The following is a 22,527-nucleotide window of genomic DNA, read 5'->3' as shown; positions in this document are numbered from 1 at the left end:
GCCACGTTTTTCTTCATAGAACCCAGCTTCTCAGATTATTTGCTCAGCATACAGGTTGAATAAGTATGGTGAAAGAATACAACCTTATCACACACCTTTCTTAATTTTTGTTATTATTAATAAAATGTTATTAGGTGCTATCAAGTAGGTTCTGAACCATAGTGACCTTGTGCACAATAGAAAAAAACACTGCCCAGTTCTGTGCTATTCTCACAACTGTTGCTATGTTTGAACCCATTGTTGCTGTCACTGACCCTTCACTTTACCAAGCATGATATCCTTCTCCAGGGGTTGGTCCCTCCTAACAACATGTCCAAAGTCTGAGAGATGAAGTCTAGCCATCCTCACTTCTAGGGAGCATTCTAGCTGTACTTCTTCCAACACATTTGTTTGTTCTTCTGGCAGTCCATAGTACTTTCAGTATTTTCCTCCAACACCACAATTCCAATGCCTTGATTTTTCCTAGTCTTTCTTAGCCATTGTCCAACTTTCACATGCATCTAAAGCAATTGAAAATATCATGATTTGGACCAGGTGCCCTTAGTCTCCAAAGTGGCATCTTTGCTCTTGAACACTTTAAAGAGTTCTTGTGCAGATTTCCCCAATGCAGTATGTCTTGACTGTTACTTCCATGAGCACTGCTTATAGAACCAAGCAAAATGAAGTCTTTGACAACTTCAATCTTTTCTCCATTTATCACGTTATTTATTGGTCCAGTGGTGAGGATTTTCATTTCCTTCACATTGAGGTGCAGCCTATATTGTAGGCTGTTGTCTTTGATCTTCATCAGTATGTATTTCCAATTTTAAACATATAAGATAGAGCAGTGAACAAAACAAACATCCTTTAGGTAATTTACAATCTAGTGTTGAATGAGCAATTCAGAGATATAGATGCTTTAAGAAAAGAATCGTAATCAGCTTGCTAAGTCTTCTGAAAGACTGGCTCACCAAATACAAATACCAGAGGTATTTAAAGAATCGAACCAAAGGTTACCGAGATTACAGTGCCTGTGTTCAGCTGGGGAAAATAACCATTTTCACACCTGATTATCGTATCAGTAAGTTTTGACACGTGTTTGGCAATGTCAGCAATGTAAAACTCAGGACTAGAGTTGATTTTTCTGCTGTGTTGATTTGTAGCTTACAGTAAAGGCTCCAGGGTTTCTCTGTTTGGAAACTGTGCAGGAGACTAGGGTTCAGTTCCTGGCTAATGCGTCACATGCAAAGCCACCACCTGTCTGTCTTATGTGTTGCCATGATACTGACCAGACTTGAGCGGTGCTTCCAGAGTAAGATTGAACTTTGCCTTGAGCAGATCCAGGCCAGTTTCTGGAGGAGCAGGAGGCCTGGCTTCCGTATGTGAAGTACAGCCCTTGTTTCTCACCATCAGGCTTGTCATGCTAAATTAAGTGAGAGTTGTCTTTCAATGTGACATTTGTGGCATGGTCATGGTTACAAATTTGATTTGCCCAATTATCTATTCTGTTAGGAAGGAGGACAGATTCTTGTTGAACCTATTTACATAGCTAACAGACATGAAAAGGAAAGTGTCTCAGGAAAGGCCCACTGAATATTTTTTTCATAATTGTTCAGAGTCATTTTGTAGGCAAGGCCAATTATATATGTTATTCTTAATAGAAGTATTATTTTAAAGTTCCCTGGATAGTTATCCTTGGATATTAAATGTCCATGGGTTGTGTTTTGTTTTGCCTCAGAATTCTGATGTACATATGTATATATATGTATATTCATGTGTATGTGGGCTAATGCGTCAGACTGCAAAGTTGTTTGAACTACAAGGTCAGTGGTTCAAGCTCACCAGATGCTCCTTGGAAACCCTATACAGGGTCACTATGGGTCAGAATCGACTTGACAGCACTTGACAACAACACCACCATATATATATACACACACACATAAATATATGTTCTTTTATATGTATGTATGGTTGGTTGGTTATGTGCTGTGGAGTCAGTTCATATATATACATATATATGTGTATATATATACACACATACATATGCAAGGGGACTTCAAAAAGTTTGTGGAAAAAAATGAAATTAAAATATTGTTGTTGTTGTTAAGTGCCACTGAGTTGGTTCTGACTCATAGCAGCCCCTATATGGGGTTTCCAAGGAGTGGCTAAATGGGTTTGAACCACTGACCTTGCAGTTAACAGTCCAGTGCTTATCCTACAATGCCACACCAGGAAGTTTGTGGTGGGGAAACAGAATTGAAAAATTAAATTAAAAGATGGAAAACTAGAATGAAAAGCTAATGGAGTCTTTCCACGAACTTTTTAAAGTCCCCTCATATATATGTACATAATTGTACACCAATGTGGTATTGTTGTTGTATACTATTGAGTTGTTCCAACTCATAGCAACCCCATGTGGCAGAGTAGAACTGTACCATAGGGTTCCCCAGGCTGAGGTCTTGATGGGAACAGACTGACCGGTCTGTTCTCCCCTGGAGCTGCACTGGCAAGGTCAAACCACTGACTCTGGTCAGCAGCTGAGTGTTTAAACATTGCACCACCAACCCTCCTTTACTCATCATCACCGAGTCGGTTCTGATGCATGACAACTTTACAGGACAGAGTTGAACTGCCCCATAGGATTCCCAAGGCTGTAACCTCTATGGAAGCAGACTGCCATATATTGAACCACCAACTTTTGGTGGTTGTTGTTGTTAAGTGCCATCGAGTCGATTCCCACCCATAGTGACCCTGTATAGGGTTTCCAAGGAGCAGCTGGTGAGCTTGAACCGTCGACCTTGCAGGTCAAACGACTTTGCAGTCTGTCGCATTAACCCACAGCGCCACACCAGCAGTCACTTAATAACTGCACCCCCAGGCCTCCTACACACGCACATATAAATATATACATGTAAGTATGCATTTATAAGTAGTTAACCTAGAGAGAGAGAGATTGTCTTTTGATTACCAACTCTTCATATATTACAGGTATCCTAGGGTAGCTCTCCCTCTAGTGTTTAATTAAAAATATGGAGACTACAAATCATGCCCAATCATTGTGTACCTTGCTCCCCTTCTTTGTAAAGTGAGGGAGTAGATCTTTGGTGGAACTCATGAACTACAGGACCATTTGTGTATAAAAGACACCCACCTTGACAATTTTATTATTCTGCACTTGGGTCCTGGATTTGAGAAAAAAGGCAGTATCACAAAGCATTCTTAGTTGTTGTTGAGTGCCTTTGAGTCTGTTCTGTCTCCTAGCGACCCTGTATAGGGTTTCCGAGGAGCACCTGGTGACTTTGAACTGCCAACCTTGTGTTTCGCAGTCCTTTGCTGATCCTGCAGCAGCACACCAGAAGTCTAACTGTCATAGCAGACAAGTTATAAACCTAAGTCATAGGTGTCAGTAGTCAAGAAGGCCATGCCCCCAGTGTAGTTGAAAATAAACATAGGAATAGTAATTATTACAAGCAAAAATATGACCAACCATTCCTCTCACAGTCCTCTTTACTCAACTGGGTTCAAAATTCCATTGCAGTGGCCACACAGAACTCAGATCCCACACTCACAGTTCGGGGTTTTTTTAGGAAGTTAGGTTACAATTCGGGGGCAGAAATGCTCAGGGCACAGTTGTTCCAGTCAGCTGCTGATAAATGCCCAGAGGACAGACCACTCCACCTCAGTCTGAAGGCATTTGGCTCTAGTTCCGTGAGTCAGCAAGCCTGGCTGCCCCAGTTAAGTGGCTGGAGGTCCCTACTCTACAAGCAAACTTCCTACCCAAAGTCACTCAGCTTCACGCGCTCTGCAGGCTCGGCAGGCAGCCCAGTGCTCTGTCTCATGTTCCTGGTTCTGCTGCAGCTGCTCCTCTGCCACTCCTCCAGTGCCACAGCTTTCTGTCCCTGGGTCCAGGATGCTCAATGCGCAGGGATCTCAGGGTCCAAAGAATACACTCTACTCTTGGCTCTTCGTCTTTGATGGTAATGAGATTCCCCCTCCTGCTTTTGAGATGCCTCATTGGAAACTCATGCTAGAGTTTCAAGTTTTTGCAGTTAACAAAGAACTTTGCTAACAGCCACAGCTGAATCATGTCATGCTATCAGTATCTACTCCTGTCTTCTCTTACCCAGAGACTGCTCTTTCCTGATAACATGTATGAAGTATGGGAGACGCAGTCTCTCCATCCTGTCTTCTAAGGAGCATTCTGGTTGTACTTCTTCAACACAGATTTGCTTGTTCTTCTGGCAGTACTTCTCCAACACCATAACACAAATGCGTCAATTCTTCTATGGCCTTCTTTATTCATTGTCCAACTTTCACATGCATTTGAGTAAGTCTACTGAAAATACCATGGCTCGGGTCAGGCACACTTTAGCCCTCAATTATCTTTGCTCTTGAACACTTTAAAGAGGTCTTGTATAGGGTTTCTGAGACGGTACATCTTTATTTATTGGTCCAGTTGTGAGGATTTACTGAGTCAATTCTGACGCATAGCAACCCTATATTGGGTTTCTGAGGCTGTAAATCTTTATAGGAGCAGAAAGCCTTTATCTTTCTCTCAAAGAGTGGCTGGTTGGTTTGAACCACCAACCTTGCAGTTAGCAGTCCAGTGCTTATCCTATAGCATCCCAGGTAGTGACATATGTAATTAAACTGATACATTTTGACTCAGTGGCAGTAACACAAATGCCTGCAAGTCATAGTGTTGTTTAAACAAAAACAAAAAAAGCCAAACATAAAGAAACAAACAGATACAGATACCTTGACTCGTGCCATTCAACAGACTCTTCCTGTTGTTTGTCCATAAACAGAGAACCAGTCAGCTCGTATAATCCAATCCATCTTCCCATGGCTACTGCCACTAACTAACAAAGGGATCAAAGTAAGGTATATCCAAACAGAACCAGTTTTGGTCAAGTACTAGAAAATAGAGTTCGAAGCAGGGTAGGCAAGATTCCCCCTGGGAGCCCGGAGAGGTGTGCCTGGGTGCACTTCAGTGGGTCAGGTAAAAACCGAGCATCTCGATGGGCCCTCCAGCCATGAAAAGAAGACTCTTTAAGTAATGAAATGTAGGTAACTTGCTTTGTGTTACCAGAAATGCGAAATAACAAATGCCACAGGTTTAAGGAGGAAAGTTTATTGTCGGTGCTTTCCTGGTGGAAGAGTTGCCATGCCATTGGACTAGCATCTGTATAAAGGCCTCCATATCTGCAGATGCCATATTGCAAAAGGCAAAGTTGCTTTATTTTGTGAGGGAGTTAGCAACTTATAGGCAGGTCCTCCAAGTTTTATGCATTTGGGGAACTAGTGCTAGTTAGAGAGACTGAGGATTGGCTTGCTTTGCTGTTTGTTCTGGATGCAAAGTGGTGTTTTGTTTCTGGTTTTCTTTTTCTCATTGGTGTGACACTGTGGAATAAGCACTGGACTGCTAGCCACAAGGTCAGCAGTTCAAGCCCACCAGCTGCTCCTCGGAAACCCTGTACAGGGTCGCTATGAATTGGGACAGAGTCAATGCCACTGGACAACAGTAACAATGATAACTGTGCAGTGAAAAGTGTCACTTTGTTCTCTCAGGTCTGACAGTAATAGTAATAACAACAACAACAATAACAACTATTCCTTGTCAAAAACGTACTTTATGCCTGACTCTCGATACAGTGCTTTTATAGACAAGGTGTCCCTAAGATCCCTGTACAGTGTGAATTTTGATTTCTACATAAGAGATAAAAAAAAACCTGTAAAAAAAAAGTACCACAGAGAAGGAATCATCTCAAAGAATGTTAATCTTCCGTCTGTCTGCCATTGTTTGTGTTACAAAGCACAACATGGCTGAAGACATTCAGTATAAGGTACGGTTTATTTCCTGGGAAATAAAAGAAAAATAATAGCTAATGAATTCTTAATAAGCTTATTAACACATTGAAAAAAAAATTCCTCTTTGTTTTTTGTAAATTGTTTATCTTAAGTAGAATTGCATGTTTTAAAAACATTGTAAAAATATATTTTTGAACATCAACATCATTGCAAAAAAAAATGAGCACCTAACCATTCATTCCCTAACCCTCACCCCTTCTCATCTAGGTTCTAAAGTTCATTGCTATGGCCACACAGAACTCAGACCCCACACTCCCAGTTAGGGGCTTTATTAGGGAAGTTAGCTGGTTATAATGCAGGGTCAGAAAATGCACAAGGCACAGTTGTTCCAGTCAGGATAGTGTCTCCTCAACCATGCCCACAGACAGGCCTCTCTCTGCCAGGGTAACATTAACAAAACACTTCTAGGGTTGCTGATAAATGCCCACAGGACACACCACTCCGCCATCAGCCTGAAGGCTTTAACTCTGTGGGTCAGCAAACCTAGCTCCCCCACTGAAGTGTCTGGAGGTATCCCACTCTAGAAGCAAGCTTCCTGCCTGAAGTCACCCTCCTTACTTGCTCCATGGGCTGGGAAACTCATTGCTCGCTCCAGTGCTCTGGCTCTTGGTTCTGCGGGGCTGCTGCTCTTCTGTTATTCCTTTGGTGTCACAGCTTTCTGTCCCTGGGTCGAGGGGGTTCAATGCACAGGGATCTCTGGGTCCAATGGATGTACTCGACTCCTGGCTCTTCTGATTTGATAGGCGTGAGATCCCCTCCTGCTTCTGAGATATAGCTCATTTTAAAGTGCAGGTTACAGTTCCAGGTTTTTGCAATCACAATGAACTCTATTAAACACTCACAATGGAATCATATCATCTTATCAGCATCTTCTCCAACCTTTTCTTACCCAGACCCATCAGGGCAAAAGTATTGTTTGGTGAGAGTTAACAAAGATTATGAGTGAAAGAGCCATATGAAGTAATTTACTGCACTGCAACCATCCATTGGGAAGATGGATTGGACTATATGGTCTGATTGTCTGGTTCTCTGCTGAGGAATGAACAACAGGAATGGACCTCTGCGGAAGGACAGGAGTCAAGGAATCTGGAATCTGCTTATTTCTCTGCATTTGATGACTAATACAGAATCACTTAACTCCTTATAATCATTGTTATAACCCCCGTTATAGATGTGAGAAGAGTGGAGTCCAGGGAGGACAGTCACAAGGCTAAGAGGTGGCAGAGTGAAATTCAAGTCTAGCCCATGCTGCAGGTAGAAGGCAGGCACTGGGACTGCTAAGTAGCAGAAGAAAAGGTCATATAGGGATGGAGGTGTCTAGCAGAGAGCAGAGCAACTGAATCTTGGGGTCCTCTAGTGTGGGGCTGAGGCAGTGTGGGAGGAGACATCCTAGGGACACCAATTTCAGCTCAGCTTTCCTGATTTACCTGCAGAGGAACAGCGGTGTGAAATCAGTAGTGAGTTCCCTGTTACACCGCAGATGTGAGAGCCAGAGCTGGGCTTGTGGGAGGATTGTGACGTCAGAGTGGAGGACTCCAACTTGATGTGGAACTCAGGGACTGAAGATGAGAGCTTTGGGGCCAGGTCTGCAGTATCCTGGGAACAGGTGGCCTGGGAGACTGGTGGATGTGAAGTGCAGTTGGGTGGAGCGGGGAGAGGAGGAGTGAATGGGGCAGGTGTTGAAGGAGCCAGAAGCCCTCACAGTTAGGGAGGGAGGAGGGTGTTCCGGCAGAAGGAGCTGTGGAACCAAAGGCTCAGGCTTGTTGGGAACATGTCAGCTTGTGTTGGGGGGAAGGTTGGTCTGATGCTCAGCTGTGGGTAGTATTGGCAGAGGAGGGAGCTATAGAATCTGAGGCCAGATTGTAAAGGGCTTGAATGCTAGGCACAGGGTCTGTACTCTGCCCTGGAAACAGAGGGAGCTGGTGGAGGTTGCAAAGCAGAACTTAACAAGGCCCCAAGCTGACTGGGAGGCCAGGCAGTTATGTTGGGACAGGAGGAGGCCAGAAGGGCAGTTTCCTGGTCACAAGGGCTGGGCTGGTCAGTCAAGTCAGTCACTCAACAAACCCTCCTGAAAAAGGGGGGAGGGGTTTCAGAAAGGTCATGGAAAAAATGGAATTAAAAGATAATTTTAAATTTCCATGAACTTTTTGAAGCTCCTTTGTATATATACTTCAGGGATAGAAGTCTGTTCTGTTTTGCTTTGTTTTTAAATACGGTTTATTGTGATTTAGGTGAAAGTTTACAGAGCAAAATGGTCTTTCATTCAGCTTTTTGTTTCATGACATTGATTGCAGTCCTCACAATGTACTGTTGTTGTATACCACTTCCTCCCTGTCTTTACTGTTTCCCATCATCCTCCTTTTCAGTCTCATCTTGCCGTCTGAACTTTATCTCTGGGCTCTTTTGATCTTGTATGGCTGGTGGTTCTGAGGAGTACGTCTGTCCTGATGTTCTTCCCCGTCTAGGGCCTGTCTTATCTTATAGCTAAAAGGTGAGCCATGAGGAGAGTTCAGTTCTAGGCTTGAAGTGTGTTTAAGGGCCATAGTCAAAGGGGATTTTCACCAGTCTGTCAGACCAATGGGGTCTTGGTATGGCACTGTAGGATAAGCACTGGACTACTAACCACAAGGTCTGTGGTTCAGACCCACCAGCCGCTCCTTGGAAACCCTATATTGGGTCGCTACAGGTCAGAAGGGATTAGACAACACTTAATAACAGTAAATCAGATTAATAAGCCTGGTCATTTTTATGATTTTGAGTTTTCATCCACATTTTTGTCCCACTCTATCCAGGACAGCAGGCGTAGCTTGGTTCCATCTAGTTCTGGTCTCGGGGTTGTAGAGGCTGGGGTGGTCCATTAGTCTTTTGGACTAATTGCTAGGGATGGAAATTATTGATGATGCTGAGCATTTAAGTATTGTCAAGGACTGACTCCAGAGAGCAAAATGCTGCCTTACCTTCATTCACTCATCAACTTGTTATGGAATTCTCTCTATGCCGACTCTGTGTCAAGCACTGGGTGGTGGTAAATGAGACCAAAGGAATCTTTGCCCTCAAGGAGGTAGCCAGAAAACACACAAAACAAAAACCAACCAGTGATCAGACACTGAGGAAATAAGTACTAGTGCACAGGCTTCTGGGAGGGGCATGTGGGTGGTGCTTGGGGGTCAGGTGGTAGGGGCTGGCCCTGTCTGGGGAGGCGGGGAAGGCTGCCTCAATGAAGGAGCTTTTATGCTAAGACAGGAAGCTGTCTGTCTTGGAAAAAGGCTTGGGACTCTTCTTCCACAAATTAGCCATTGAAGACTGTGGAGTACAGTTCTACTGTGACACACACATGGTGGCCATGAGTCTGCATCCATTCAGTGGTAACTGGTTTAGCTTTGAGCGTGTTCTTGGTAGAGGGAACAGCCTAGAGGGAGGACTTGACGTGGGGAAGAGTTGAGAATGCTAGAGGAGCCGCTCGAAGGCCATGGGACTGGAGCTCAGGGGTAAGGGGAGAGGAAAAGCAGTGTGAAGAGAGGACCCTGAATGAACCCCCATCCTTGGAGGAGAATGAGGGCAGAAGGAATGGAGATAGCTCTGGCTACAGGAAGAGCCGGTCTCTACTGTAGAGATGGGTCAGTGGTCTCTGGTGATGTTTCAGCCCTTGCCCAGGGCTCACTCTTGGCCGCGGGAGAGAAGGTATGGGTGAAGACTGGGAGGCTTGGGGACTGGCGCTGACCCAGGCCGCTGCGCCTCACTGGGCTGCCTGTTGCAGAATCCACACAGGTGACAGACCTTACAAGTGCCCACATCCTGGCTGCGAAAAGGCTTTCACTCAGCTCTCCAACCTCCAGGTAAGTAGTGCTACTTGCCTCCCGCCCACCTGGTGCACAGCTTTACCCCACCCCACCCCCCCCACCACTCCAGGGAGCCTAAGGGGTGGGGCTGGGGGCCTCTGCCTGTGTCATGACCCCTACCCCTGCGCCCACAGTCTCACCAGCGCCAGCACAACAAGGACAAGCCCTACAAGTGTCCCAACTGTTACCGGGCCTACTCAGACTCCGCCTCCCTGCAGATCCACCTGTCAGCCCACGCCATCAAGCACGCCAAGGCGTACTGCTGCAGCATGTGTGGGCGGGCCTACACCTCGGTGAGTGCTGCTGCCCGGGCGACCCTGCGGAACTCCTCCTTTACCTGGGCTTGGGTTTCCTTCTCTTCCTCAGATCTGTACTGATTCTTCCCATTTTCCAGACTAGGAAACAGAGGCCCGGTAGGGGGAGGTGGCTTCTTAAGAGCACAGCGATTGGTAAAGTCAGGACTTGAACCCAGGACTTTTGCTTCCCAGTTCTGGCTGAGCTCCCTGCTCCTTGCCTACCACCAGCTGTGTTCCTGAGGCGTGCGTGATTCCATCCAGTCTCTAGCATGCCCACTTGGGTTGGGAGAAAGACCTTTCTGCGGCTGGTGAAGCTGCAACTCCCATCTTGGCCACAAGGTGGCACAGTGACTTGGCCCAGAGCCACCCCTCAGTTCTAAGGAGGCCTGGTTAGTACCAGAAAGGTCATCACTTCCAGCCCCCTTCCTTTGGATGGAAATTTTCCAAAAGGGAGCTCTGGTAGCGTAGTGGTTACGAGTCAGGCTGCTAACCTCAGGGTCAGCAGTTCAAAACTACGAGCCGTTCTGCAGGAGAAAGATGAGGCTTTTTGCTCCTGTAAAGATTTACAGCCTTGGAAACCCTATGTAGGGTCGCTGTGAGACGGAACCAACTCCACGGCACACTACCACCACCACCATAGCACCCAGAAAAAGGAAGCCAGCTGAGTCACTTGTGTGTGTACTTTTTGTTTAATCAAATGTTTTGGTTAAGCATAGAGGTTGCCAAGCCTCAGTTTCTTCATCTATAAAATGGAGACCATAGTTCTTAAATCCTAGATCTGTTGGATGGTAAAGCCAATGATTAATTAGCCTTAACTTAACCTTAACTCAACGGCACTTAACAACAACAACAACAACTACAATGATCTATTCACTCAGTGTTTACTGAGCATGTGTGTCAGATACTTGTGAATCTGGAGGAACTCAGCAGACATATTCTTTGCCCTCAGGGAGGTTAGAATCTATTGGAGAAGGCAGGTATTAAGCAAGTAACCACAGAAATGGATGTGTAATGAAAAACTGGTACTTGCTACAAAGCAGGATTTCTCTACGTCAGCACTCCTGACAACTGGGGTTGCTAAGTGTTGTTGGGGCCGACCTGTGCACTGTCGGATGTTTAGCAGCATCCTTGGCCTCAGCCTGCTAGAGATCAGTAGTAATCCTCTCAGCTGCTCCAACTAAAATTGCCTCCAGACATTGCCCTGGCCGACAAAATCATCTCCAGTTGAGAACCACTGTGATAAAGGAAAGGCAAAGGTTTGCAAGACGGCAGCAGCAGGGAGGACAAAATGTAGACAGAGCAGGGGTGGGGGAGTTCAGGTAGAAATCATCTAAGGACGTGACCTTGAGAAGAAGCCTGGAAGGATGATTGTCAGGTGATGAGAGGAGGGAAGGTCCTCCAAGGCTAGAGAACAGAAAGTGCTGTGTGCAAACCCCCTGAGGTGGAAGGAACTTGAGGTTATGAAGGGACTAAGGAAACTAGGTCACAGAGAGCCCAGGGCCCTGATTGGGGGGTGGGAGGGACACTTTTTCAGATAGAATGGGGATCCACTGGGAAAGGTCACGCTGGCTAAAGAGGACATGTGAATTGTAGGTGGGGTGGTGGGTGTACTTGTCAGGCACCAGTCAAGGCTACTGCTTACTAAATGCCGAGTACATGTCATTTGCCCTTCTCTGGAGTTTAACAGGGTAGAGGGGAGGTGAGAGCCTGAGAGGACAGACCTGCAGGGATGTGGACCCGGAGAGGTGTGGGGGAGGCCCACAGGCCTGGTAGCGAGCGCCTACTGATTGGCTGACACTGGGCTTGTCCCTGACTCTTTGCAGGCTTTAGGACTGGGAGACTCTGTCCAAACTCAGGGGAGAGGGTTCAGATCTCCCCTGGCCTGAGGCCCCACTCTGAACTGGGCCTGGCCAGCCTCTGTCCACAAGAGCAGTTAACATCACTTCACTATTTTTTAATGAATGAATGGTCAGTTGTTGGCATTATTTTACATTAGGAAGTAAAAGAAACAGAATAGAATCGTGAATTTTCACATTCTCATCAGCTCTCAAACCCACCAATTCAGCTCCATACATACTCTTAATTTTAAAACGTAAAACCAGATAGCATACGATTTCATTTGTGAAAATATCTTAGTTTTTTTGTGTGTCTCTAAAGATTGTTGTTGTTGTTGTTAAGTGCCATCGAGTCGGATCCGACCCATAGCGACCCTGTACAGGGTTTCCGAGGGTGTAAATCTTTACGGGAGTAGAAAGCCTCATCTTTCTCCTGCGGAGCGGCTGGTAGTTTCAAACCGCTGACCTTAAGGTTCGCAGCCCGATTTGTAACCACTGCGCTACCAGAACTCCTTTTATTATAGTTACGTGTCGAATCAGTTCTGACTCATAGTGACCCTGTATAGGGTTTCCTAGAAGCAGCTTGTGAACTTGAACCCACCAACCTTGTGGTTCAAGCCAACCTTGCAGTGTATTGCATTAATCCATAGTGCTACCCCCTGTATTGGGTTTCCAAGGCTGTAAATCCTTACAGGAGCAAAGTGCCTCATCTTTTTCCTGTGAAGTGACGGTTAGATTTAAACTTCTGACCTTGAGGCTAGCAGTTTAGCTCATAATCCACTAACTATGCTACCAGGATTCCTTTCATTATACATATTCACAATACCTGGGTAATACCTAAGAGAATTCATTGTAACTCCTTGTTGTTATTGGTAGGTGCCATCGATTCAGTACTGACTCATAGTGACCTTATGCACAACAGAACGAAACACCTTTACTCTTTAATATCATCAAATACCCAGTGTTCCTGTTTCCATTTGCCTCATGAATGTTATAATTTTACTCATTTACAACTTGATTCTCTAAAATCTAAATACAGTTGCAATTGGTTGATACATTGCTCACCTCTGTTTTTAAAAATTTCACTTTGTTGTTGGTGAGAATATACACAGCAAAACATGCATCAACTCAACAATTTCTCCATGTACAATTCAGTGACCTTGACGACACTCTTCAAGTTGTACACCCTGCTTTTCTGAGTTGTTCCTCCCTTATGAGCATAACTCCACGGTCCCTGAAGTTCCTATCTAATCTTTCAAGTTGCATTTGATCCTATATAGACATGTCTTAAAAGAACATAATGCTCAAGGCAGACATTTGTTTTACTATTAAGCTAAACTATTGTTTAGTTATAAAAAGATTTCAAGGAACATTTTTTATTTGAATTTTAAAGATGATCTCCATACTAGTTTTCTAGTTTTAGAGGTTCATCCAATCTCTTTTAAGCCTCTTTTAATCAATTGGTTCTGCCTCTCTCTCTCTCTCTTTTTTTTTTTTTTACAATTTATTTGTTGGAGAAATCCTGTTGTTTGCCCTGTCATTTTTCCGTTTGGATTTTGCTAATTACTTCCCTCTGCTCTTGTTTAAAATTAGCATGTTGCCACTATATTTGAGGGCTTCCTCTGCCAGATTCTGAGCAAATTGAGGGATGAGGCCAAGAGTGGCAGGTGGGGGAACCCAGAGTTTCGGCTTTGTTCCTGATAAAGACCAAGTGGGAATTCAGAGCTAAAAGCAAGGACCTTGACCTCAGCCGTTGTCACAGGCACCTCAGGTCAATCTTTGCAGAGCCTGTGCGGGCTCAAGGGATGAGCTGAGCATGCTCAGTTGATGTTTCTCAAGCTCACCAAGCAGACTAGGCCACCTGCTTCCCAAAGTGGGGTTTAGTGAGGGAGTGGAGAAGCCAGAGGTTCCACTACCACCTGGAATGAAATGTAGAGACCTGGAAGGGTCATTCCTCTCAATTCTTATGGTTAATGGGTGCTGTTGAGTCGATTTCAACCCCAAATGGCAAGAGTTGGGCTGCCCCTAAAGGGCTTTCTGGGCTGTAATCTTTACAGAAACAAATTGCCAGATTTTTCTCCTGCAGAGTTGCTTTGTTGTTAAGGGCTGTCGAGTCGGTTTCGACTCATAGCATCGTCTATAGGGTTTCTGAGGAGCAGCTGGTGGGTTTGACCTGTCGACCTTGCAGTTAGCAGTCCAGTGCTTATCCTATAGTGCCACACCAGGACTCCTGGACTGCTGCGTGGGTTCAAACTGCTAACCTTTCAGTTAGCAGCCAAGTAATTAACTGGTGCACCACTAGATTTCCTGATGAGATGCCAAGCGGTTTATCTTCATCAACAACGCAACCCTGTGAGGCTGTTCCTTCACCTCACTATCAGAGGAGACTGAGGCGCCGAGGAGTATATGACTTGTTCCAGACACCACCACTAAGAAATGGTAGAACTGAGTTCAAACCCAGGCCTACTGCCTTGCCCTCAATGAGAACATCATTCAGATGGGTGTGTGTGTGTGTGTGTGTGTGTGTGTGTGTGTGTGTGTGTGTGTGCTGTGTTTGGATCCGCAGGTAGGGCTGCAGTTCAGCCAGCACATCCTGGTATGGTCATTTAAATGACTGTTGACCTGGCCCAGGAGAGTCCCAGGTGGGCACCACTGAGGGGCCATCCTGGTGAGTGCCAGGTCTCCAGTTAACATGCTGTGACGTAAGACTCAAAAAAGTGAGCCAGCAACCTTGGAGTCAATTTTTGATGCCAGCGTTTCTCTAGAGCTGTGTCCACCCACCACCTGCTGGACCTCTTACTATGGCTCCCTTCAGTGGTCAGTTGTGGGACTGCAGCCTGCAATGTGTTGACTAAAAACCAAACAAAATCCAGTGTGGTTCAGTAGATTCTGACTCATGAAGACCCCATATGTATCAGAATAGAACTGCATTCCACAGGGTTTCCAATGGCTGTCATCATGTAAATAGATCACCAGACCTTTCTTTGAAACCATCTTCAGTGGACCTAAACTGCCAACCTTTCAGTTGTTAGTTGGCACCGGTCAGTTCCGACTTACTTTGACCCCATGTGTGCAGGGTAGACGGACTCCATAGAGTTTTCAAGGCCTGTCTCTAGGGCACCTCTAGGTGGATTTGAACAACCAACTTTCCCCCAGTAGCTGACTAGAAACAGTTTGTTCCACCCAGGACCACAAGTTCTGAATCTCTCCCTTGCCCACAGGAGACCTACCTGATGAAGCACATGTCCAAACACACGGTGGTGGAACATCTGGTGAGCCATCACTCGCCCCAGAGGACGGAGTCCCCCGGCATCCCAGTGCGAATCTCCCTCATTTGAGCCGACCCAAGGTGCCGCCCCGCTCGGCCCGCTGGCAGACACAGACCCACCCAGGCAGCACCATGCCCCAGCTCCCTCTGGGGGCCTCCAGGAACAGCCTAGCTCTCACGACCTTCCCCACCTTTCAGGAGGCCTGGGCCACAGAAGTCCTACCCAGTCCGGCTCCGGGGCAGCCAGGCCAACCTCAAGATTCTGGACTGTTCTGGTAGCATCCAAAGACGATCTCAGAGCACTTTGAATCTCTCTGTTGAGTTTTCTTTTTGTTCCCCACCCTTCACTTTCTTCACTGTTTTTTTTCTTTTGTTTTTTGTTTTTAAGTTTGTTTTGGAAATAGCAGGAAAAAAGATATTTATTGGCCAAGATGTTGGTGCTGCTAAGACCGAGAAATTAAGAGAATCTGATAGACACAGAGAACCAGATGGTAGCGTGGAACCTTCTCTTGCCACGGCCTCATGTCTTGAGGGAAGGCTCAGGCCAGGTTTCTGGACTGCACAGAGGATCCCCTAGGTGGGAGGGGGCAAGACGCAACTGGTGTGAGCTCCTCACCCCTGGGTGCCCAGTTGGCACCCTCCAGCGGTGCCTTGGGCATCACTGAACAGAGGGACGAGGCAACTCCCAGGGCTGCCCAGGCTTCAGGAGGCGGAAACCAGAGAGGGGCCAGGAGATCTGCAGGACCAAAGGGTGCAGTGATGGGCTGGACTGGCCTGGGCAACAGGCCCAGGAAAGTGGGCTGGGGGTGGACTGGGTGAGACCTGGCCCCCCAGTGCCCTGAAGACCACCCCAGTCTACCTCGGTGCTGGCCAGGAAACCTATCGGCTACCTCTCCTGCCATCCCAGACTGTGGGCAGGGGGACGGGGAGGGAGTGGGTCTGGAGCTAGAACCTCCCTCCAGAATTTCCTCCAGATGGGAGCAGTGCCCAGGGAGGGGATATTAGTCTTCCCTGCCATGGAGGGGAAGATCCCAAGCCCAGGCCCTAGGCCTTCGGCAGGGAAGGGGATCCTCGGGGAGGAGGGTCCCAGGAGCAGACCCTGCCCCCCGCCCGCCCCGACAGACATCCCAATCTGAAAGCCATGCGTGTCCGTGTATATAGGAACCATGTACAGAGCCCGGAGAAGCCCCCCACACTCTCCCCCTCCACCCCCAGGAAAAAAAAAAAAAGAAAGCTAGACAAAAACTCATCTATATATTCAGTATCTGGAGTTCCGTTTTGAATATTAACTGTGTTATTTTTATACACTTTTTAAGCCTTAACTCGCCATTGATTTACCAGTTTAACGTTTCCTGGGGTTTCTTTTCCCATGGGGTTCTCTGCTCCCACCTGACCCCCTTTGTTTGACTTGGCGTCGTCTGAAACTCAGTATTGTAGCTTTTCGTCCGCATGTTACTTACCCTGTAAATACGCTGTTATACATACTGTTAAACACCCCTTTGCTTTTTACTATGGGACCTCCATGCCACCGTATTTAGAACTAGTTACCTTATTAAAAAAGAGAAAACAGTCTGTTGGCTTCTCAGTCTGCATCTTGGTGGCAGGGAGGTGAGGGCAGGTGCCCCTCAGACACACCAGGAAATAAGTTTGCATTATATTTTAAAAAGGGGGTGGGAACACTAAAGGGCAAGGAACAAAGGAATGACAAACCCTCTGCTGTTTGTATTTCTCTGTTGTGAATAAACTGTACCTGCACCCGGGTAGCCATGGTGTGTGGTGTGCTCCGTGCGAGGGCGGGGCTGGGGGGCATCTTTCCACTGCTCCTCTCCCCTCCCCCGCCCACCTAGACTTAAGGAGCTCTAATCAGGAACCTGGTACTGAGTTATGTGCCTTCTGTACTTTAACCCACAGCACCCCTGGGAAGCTAGCAAATCAAGTAGTCGTTTCATAGGGATCCCGCAGCAATTCGGTGGTGGAGACATGCAGTTAAGATTAGCTGGTCTGGTGTTGAAGCCTGTTTCGGTGGGCTGGGCCCGCCAGAGGAGCAGCCACATCCAGTCACCCCTTGTCTCCTTTGGGAATCCATCATGTGTGCCCTGAACTGTAGAAATTATTCCCCATTGGGGGCCCAGGGGGTTCAATTATTTGATTGCTTGGGAGAGAAATGAAGGAATGAATTTACAAAGTCGATCAAGTCCCACCCTATGCAAGATGTGAGGGTAAGTAAAAAAGTATTACTACTAAGGTGCCAATTCATATATGCACGGGTTTGTTCCAAATAAAATGTCTTTCAAGGTGTCTGTTCAATCAGTAGATGACTGCAGACAAGGTCCAATCAAAACAGAGGCTTCCAAGGGATATGCTGGGCCAGTTCAGTTCAAGGCAGAGAGGTCTGCTCATAAGGTTATTTGTTGTTGTCATTAATTGCCTTTGAATCAGTTCTGACTCATAGCGACTCTGCATAGGGTTTTCAAGGAGCAGCTGGTAGGTTTGAACTGCCAACCTTGTGGTTCACAGTCCAGTGCTTATCCTACAGTGCCGCACCAGGAGTTGCTAGGTGTTAGTTGTTGCTGTTGTTGGTTGCCATTAAGTCTGTCCGGATTCATGGCAATCCTGTGCACAACAGAACGAAACACTGTCCGGCTCAGCGACACTCTCACAATTGTTACGTTGGAGCCCATTGTTACTGCCACTGTGACAATCCATCTCATTGAGGTTCTTTCTCTTATTCACTGACCCTCCACTTAACCAACTATGATGTCCTTCTATAGGGACTACTTCTGACAACATGACCAAGGTACAAGAGATGAAGTCTTGCCATCTTCCCTTCCAAGGAGCAATCCGACCATACTTCTTCCAAAACAGATTTGTTTATTCTTCTGGTATTCCATGGTACTTTCAATATTTTTCACCAATATCATAATTTAAATGTATCGAGTGTTCTCTGGTCTTCCTTATTCATTGTACCGCTTTCACATGAAGATGAGTGAGGTTATTGAAAACACTATGGCTTGGGGTAGATCCACCTTAGTCCTCAAAGTGACATCTTGTTCTTAAACACTTTAAAGGTGTCTTTTGCGGCAGATTTGCCTTATGAAATACATCATTTGATTGCTTGTCTGCTGCTTCCATGAGTGTTGATTATGGATCCAAGTATAATGAAATCTTTGATAACGTCAATCTTTTCTCCTGTATCATATTGTTATTTCTTGGTCCAGTTGTGACGATGTTTGTTTTCTTTACATGGAGGTGTAATCCATACTGTGGACTATAGTCTTTGATCTCCATCAGTAAGTATTTCAAGTCTGTGCCATATACATACTGCAGGTTGTTAAAGAGTCTAACTCCAGTGTCAGCATTAAGTATGGTAATAGGATTAAACCCTGGTACTCACCTTTCCTGATTTTAAACCATTCAGTATCCCCTTGGTCTGTTCAAAGGACTGCCTTTTAGTCTGTGTACAGGTTCCTCATAGGCACAATTAAGTGTTCTGGAATTCCCATTCTTCGCAGTGTTATCTGTAGTTTGTTATGATCCACACAGTTGAATGTCTTTGCAAAGTCAATAAAGCACAAGTAAACATCTTTCTGGTATTCCCTGCTTTCAGTCAAGATCCATATAATGTCAGCAATAATATCCTTCATTCCACATCCTCTTTCTGAATTCAGACTGAATTCCTGGCAACTCCCTGTGAGCCAACGGCTACAACGACTTTTGAATGATCTTCAGCAAAATTTTACTTGCATGTGATACTAATGATGTTGCTCAATGATATCCACATTCTACTGGGCCACTTTTCTTTGTAATGGGCACATATAAGGATCTTTCCAATTGGTTGGCCAGATAACGGTTTTCCAAATTTCTTGGCTTATACTAGTGAGTGCCTCCAGTGTTTCATCAGTTCATTAAAAACATTTCCATTTGTATTTCATCAATTCCTAGAGCCTTGGTTTTTTTCCCCACTACCTTCAGTGAAACTCGGACATCTTCCTTAAATATTATCAGTTCTTGAGCACATGCTACCTCTTGAAATAATTGAACACTTTTTTTGGTTCAGTGACTCTGTATATTCCTTCCATCTTCTTTTGATGCTTTTAGCATCATTCAATATTTTGTCCATTGTTGTTGTTGTTAAGTGCTGTTGAGTTGGTTCTGACCCATAGCGACCCTGTATAGGGTTTCCAAGGAGCACCTGATGAGCTTGAACCACCAACCTTGGGGTTCAAACCAATTTTGCAGTCCAGCGTATTAACCCACAGCGCCATACCAGGACTCTGTTTTGTCCATTGTTGTTGTTGTTGTTAAGTGCCGTCAAGTCGATCCTGACCCATAGCGAACCTGCATAGGGTTTCCGAGGAGCGGCTGGTGAGCTTGAACCACCAACCTTGCAGTTCAAACAGCTTTGCAGTCTGGCGCATTAACCCACAGCGCCACACCAGGACTCTGTTTTGTCCATAGACGCCTTCAATATTGCAGGTTGAGGTTTGATTTTTTTTTTTTTCCTTACGTTCTTTCAGCTTAAGAAATGCTGAGAAATTCTTTCCTTTTGGTTTTCTAACTCCAGGTCTTTGCACATTTCTTTATAATATTTGACTTTGTCTTCTCAAACTGCCCTTTGACATTTTCTATTCACCTCTTTTACTTCCTCATTTCTTCCATTTGCTTTAGCATCTCTATGCTGTAAAGCAAGTTTCAGCGTCTCTTCTGATATCCATTTTGGTCTTCTTTCTTTCCTGTCTTTTTTTAGTGACCTTTTGCTTTTTTCCTGTATAATGTTAATGATGTCACCCCACAATTCCTCTGATCTCTAGTTATTAGTGCCTAATGCATCAAATCTGGTCTCCAAATTGGGACATATTCCAGGCTGTATTTTGGCCCACATGGACTTGTTTTAATTTACTTTCGCTGCAGCCTGAATTTGCATGTGAGCAATTGATGGTCTGTTTCACAGTCGGGCCCTGGCCTTGCTTTGGTTGATGATATTGAACTTCTCCATTGTCTTTTCCCACAGATGTAGTCAATTTGATAACTATGTATTTCACCTGGCAAGGTCCACAAGTTGTTGAAAAAAGGTATTTTCAGTGAATAAATCATGGGTCTTGCAGAATTCTGTTATGCAATTTTCAACTTTGTCTCTCTCACCAAGGCCCTATTTTCCAACTAAACATTTACCAGAACACCAATGAATGCAGCCAACTTTCCTTTTCAACTCTTCTCTTTGTTTCAAACTTTCACATTCCAATCACGAGTAATTCTCAATGCATCTTAATTGCATGTTTGATTAATTTCAGACTGAAGAAGTTGGTAGAATTCTTCAATTTCATCATCACCAGCTGTAATAATTGGTGCATAAATTTGGATAATGTCTGTATTAATTGCTCTTCCTTGTAAACATATGGATATTATCCTGTCATAGGCAGCATTGTACTTCAAGATAGATCCTGAAACGCTCATTACTCTTCAATTTGTGGTTCCTGGCATAGTAAACCATATGATTGATACAAAATGGCCAATACCAGTCCATTTCAGCTCACTAATTCCAGGGTATTGAGTTTTAGGCATTGCATTTCATTTTTTGACAACCTCTAATTTTCCTAAATTCATACTTTGTAGATTACATGTTCTGATTATTGATGGATGTTTTTGCAGCTGTTTTGTCTCATTTTGAGTTGTGCCCCATCATCAAATGAAGGTCCTGAAAGCTTTGCTGCGTCACTGTCATTATGGTCAACATGATGTTGAGGCAGCTTTAAGACATTCATATTTTGGGTGCCTTCCAACCTGAGGGACTCATCTTCTGGCATGATATCAGACAATGTTCTGCTGTCATTCAAAAGTTTCCAGTAATTCACCTTTCAGAAGTGATCTGCCTCTCCTTTCTAGTCTGTCTTAGTCTGTAAGCCCCACTGAAACTTGTCCACCATGGGTGACCCTGCCGATATTTAAAATACCAGTGGCATGGCTTCCAGAATCACAGCAACACACAAACTACCGCAGTACAACAAAGTGACAGTTGAGTGGTGACGGGACTCATTTGGAAGAAGTTTTAAGAAAATTGCATTGGTGAGGAAAAAGGCCAGGAAAGTTGTGTTGAGATTTCCCCCCCACCCCACCCCCACCCCCCATCATGACCAGGTACCTGCTTATTTCTTCAAGGGTAGCAAGAGTTGTCACCGTTTAATTGGAAACATTACCCCATCCATGCTATAACCCATTTCCCTTCAGGCTTCTCTTTGTTCCCCACACTCAAAGAATATTTAAAAGAAATATTCCTTGAGGATGCCCAAACTACAGTTTTTACATGGTATAAGTGGAAGAGCACAGAATTCCTCAGGAAAGGTGAGAGAGAACACCACCTTCAGAAGTGTATAAACCTAGATGGGGATTTGCAGGGATTTCACATTTTTATATTTTTGTTTAATAGAGGTTTCTATGATTTTGGAACAATTTTATTTGTGACTTACCGTCGTATCATGAGGAAAGGAGACAAACAACTCTGGATGAATAGCCAAGGAACTCACTGTGGGAGTTCACTTTCTCTCCTGAGCCCTCACAGTTCTTGTGTGGCCAGACCTAGTGGCAAGTGATATAAATCCTAACCCAAATGTGGATTTATGGGCTCATGAACAGGACAGTGCAGGCAGGCCAGCACTTAAATAGTGTCTTTCTAGCTCTCCACAAGATTCTTCCTAAGAGTCAGTATTCCTGTGGGGTCAGCAGTACTAGCTTCTGGGCCCCAAAGTTCAAGGCAGTGAAGCCTGTGCCTCTGTCCCAAAAGTCCCAATAAAAGTCAAATTGGATCTTTTGGGTTCTGATCAGATTAGGTTCCATCCTTGAACTAATTCTTATGAGCAGGAAAATATGATTGGCTCAGGCTTAGGGTCCATGCAGTTAGCTTGGAGCAGAAGGGGGAACCTTCATCTCAAGCATATTTCCCCAGAAGAAGGCCGGGGTATTTGCCATGAGAAGAGGGAATGGATCTCAGGTAGCCAAGAATCAGCACTTTTGAGTAATCTCATAGGTTTTATATCTTTCTTTGAAAGTCTTTTTTTTATAGTCTCCTGTACCACCACTGGTCTGTCAGTTTGTCGTACTGTGGTGGCTTGCGTGTCACTGTGATGCTGGAAGCTATGCCACCAGTATTTTAAATACCAGCAGGGTGAAACCTGGTGGGCAGGTTTCACCTGAACTTCCAGACTAAAGCAGACTAGGAAGAAGGAGAGGTGGCCTACTGAATGTTTAGCCACTGAAAACCTTATGTGAAACATTGTCAGATAAAGTGCTGGATGATGAAAACATTATGAATAGCATCAGAATATTGTCAGATATATTGCCAGAAGGTGAGCACTTCAGGTTGGAAGGCACGCAAAATATGACTGGGGTTAAGCTGCCTCCTCAACATAGAGGTGACCATAATGACGTGAATAGAGTAAAACTTT

The 22,527-nt window shown here is 45.1% G+C and overlaps 1 protein-coding gene and 1 pseudogene across 1 annotated transcript in view; both read left to right on the top strand.

Moving 5' to 3' along the window:
• ZNF362 (zinc finger protein 362) overlaps positions 1-15,845 on the top strand; it is a 30,501-nt gene extending 14,656 nt beyond the window's left edge. The window contains exons 6-8 of the mRNA XM_006862131.1: positions 9,608-9,686; positions 9,824-9,982; positions 15,042-15,845. Of these exons, the coding sequence (XP_006862193.1) occupies positions 9,608-9,686; positions 9,824-9,982; positions 15,042-15,158 (355 nt within the window). The 3' untranslated portion in view covers positions 15,159-15,845. The remainder of the gene's footprint in view (positions 1-9,607; positions 9,687-9,823; positions 9,983-15,041) is intronic.
• On the top strand, positions 15,221-16,495 carry LOC102819000 (annotated as a pseudogene).
• The last annotated feature ends 6,032 nt before the right edge of the window (positions 16,496-22,527 follow it).

Source organism: Chrysochloris asiatica, unplaced genomic scaffold (assembly GCF_000296735.1).
Source record: "Chrysochloris asiatica unplaced genomic scaffold, ChrAsi1.0 scaffold00047, whole genome shotgun sequence".
Lineage (NCBI taxonomy): Eukaryota > Metazoa > Chordata > Mammalia > Afrosoricida > Chrysochloridae > Chrysochloris > Chrysochloris asiatica.
The sequence above is the reverse complement of the archived record's forward strand: the minus strand, read 5'-3'. Positions and strand labels throughout refer to the sequence as shown.